This window comes from Rhagoletis pomonella, unplaced genomic scaffold (assembly GCF_013731165.1).
Source record: "Rhagoletis pomonella isolate Grant_MI unplaced genomic scaffold, Rhpom_1.0 Rhpom_scaffold_00005, whole genome shotgun sequence".
Lineage (NCBI taxonomy): Eukaryota > Metazoa > Arthropoda > Insecta > Diptera > Tephritidae > Rhagoletis > Rhagoletis pomonella.
The window spans coordinates 2,390,630-2,393,085 of record NW_023458559.1 but is presented as its reverse complement, the minus strand read 5'-3'; the positions used below and the strand labels follow the sequence as shown (position 1 = coordinate 2,393,085).

Here is a 2,456-nt window from a genome sequence, read left to right as displayed (position 1 = left end):
AGTTTGTACTTTTGGCCAGCTTTTTGATACAAATACTCCTCTGTGCGACGTTCGGATGTGATGATGGTGTAGGTGTTATTGAATTTGTTGCAGATTTCTCTCCGGAGACGTCGACAGCAGTTCGAGAGAGATCAACAGCACTGTAAGCATCAGCTGTATTTGCAGGCAAGACATAACTATTACCAGTGCTAACAACATTTTTATCAACAAAATCTTTGTCAGCTGTCACTGTTTTTAGCTCTGCCTATCTTTCCCTTTTTTATGCTAGCGCTGCAATGTAGTTCCTTGACCTCTGATGTGAGCGAGGTAAGCGCGCCAGCAACCACTTCGTCATATGCAGAGGTGGGCACTACCACAAACAAGCGTGAGCTAAAAGTGAGCATGTGTTAGTGTACCTAATTCATTTTGCATGCTGTCGTGTTCTCATCGATGCGCTCTCGCTTGTATACGTACACGCAACGCTTACGCTCTTTTAGCACCTGCTAACTCTCTGCCCATGCCTGGTCATATAGCTTATGTAAATTAAGAAGCTCGGAGCGCACAAGTTCTAAATCGCCCAATAACTTATTTTTGTCAACTTGCAGAGAGTGTATACTGCACTTGCTTGCTCCAGAGAACGTTTAAAACAGAGAAGCAGCAACACGCTACTCGTTGGTATTTTGTAATAGATCAGAAATCGGCTAGAAGCTCACCACGTTAAATTTTTAACATCGATAGCTCTAGAATCTCACCATTTTTTAACAGCGTGAGCGCAGAGCGGCGCAAAATTAACAGAAATTGCAATTGGAGCAATTGGAAATGTTAGCATTTGGTCGGAAAATAGATGCTGCAGGTGGATTACAACAAAGCTTTTTCTTTTGTTTGACATTTTCGCCAATTCGATTTCTGATTGAATTGAATTCGGTTATAATGTCAAACACAAAAGGAACAAGTCAACGGACTTTTAGTTTCCAGAATTTATTCTGGCGGCAGCGTATTTTTATAACGCGATCGAATCGTGAATGCAGAAAGTCGGTCCTAAACGCGAAAAATGGACGGAAAAAAGCGAAAATGTCGTGTAATCGGTTGCGTAAACCAACATCCAAACCTACGTTTTTTCAGGTTCCCGCTGGACAAAGCCGAAGCAGCCAAATGGAGGGACAACCTGAGGATTGGAGCAGAGGAGAAGCTTCCACCCACCTACTCCCTGGTATGCAGCCAACATTTCGAGCCGGAAGCTGTGGGAGGGAAATACCTGAAGAAGGGTGCCCTCCCCACCCTCAACTTAGGTGAGTAATTTGTGCTTATATATATGTATGTACGTATGTGCACGTACATGTGTGTTAATTTGGAGTTACTTTTTTTTGCTGTGAAAACGATTTTTAATTAAAAAATACATTTTTTTTCAATGATTTGTACAAAAAAGTGAATTAAAATCGAAATGCTATATACAATTTTCTGATATTTGTGATATTTTGGGAAAATTTTCAAATAGAAAATCCAAAAGTGTTAGATTTTTTGTGAAAATAATTGTTTTAGTAAAAAAAATTTAGTTTTTTTCGGTGATTTGTGCAAGTAACGTGAAATTAAATCGAAAATATTATATAACATTTTCCGATTTTTGCGATATTTTATTAGTAATTGCAAATAGAAAACTCCCATAAGTGTGCGTTTTTTGTGAAAACATTTTGTGATTAGAAAAATCCTATTTCTCTTGTGATTTCTACATATACCGTGAAAATAGATCTAAAATGTTATATAGTATTTTTTCGATTTTTATAATTTTTTGTTAGATTTTCAATTACATTTATTGGTGTTAGTTTTTCTTTGTAAATAGCATTTTTAGAGAAAAAATAATAATTTTTACGGTGATTTGTACAAACAACGTTAAAATAAACCGAAAATATTATATACAATTTTCCGATTTTTGTGATATTTTCAAGAATAAAACTGTATTGGTGTTGGATTTTTTGAAAGAAAAAAACCAAAACCTGTGAAAAGAATTATTTTCCTTTTTTTTTGTAGAGATCTCCCTAAACTAAGTCGAAAGTGTGTATGAATTTTTTCCATATATTCGATATTTATGGAAATATTTCAGTTTTTCATTATTTTCGACTTAGAATTTTTTTTGGAAAAAATCCAGAAACTGTGGAATAAATTATGTGTGATTTTTTTTTAGGAGATCTTACGAAACTAAGTCGAAAGTCTTAATGAATTTTTTCTATATTTTCAATATAAATGGAAATATTTCAGTTATTCATTATTTTCGACTTAGATTTTTTTTTAGAAAAAATACTAAAAATCTGAAAACGTCGGATTTTCCTTGGAATTAGGAAAGATCTCGCGAAAATAAGGCGAAACTATTCAAGAATTTTTCCCATATTTTAGATATTTATGGAAATAACTAAGTTTTTAAATCTTTTGGACTTAGAATTTTTTTGTAAGAAAACCCAAAAACTGTAAATAGATTTATTTAA

General features: G+C 34.1%; 1 protein-coding gene across 1 annotated transcript in view; it reads right to left on the bottom strand.

Annotated features, from left to right (window-relative positions):
• Positions 1-1,684: 1,684 nt before the first annotated feature.
• Positions 1,685-2,456, bottom strand: part of LOC118739746 — a 4,884-nt gene continuing 4,112 nt past the window's right edge. The window contains exon 3 of the mRNA XM_036471256.1: positions 1,685-1,702. Coding sequence (XP_036327149.1) covers positions 1,685-1,702 — 18 coding nt within the window. The remainder of the gene's footprint in view (positions 1,703-2,456) is intronic.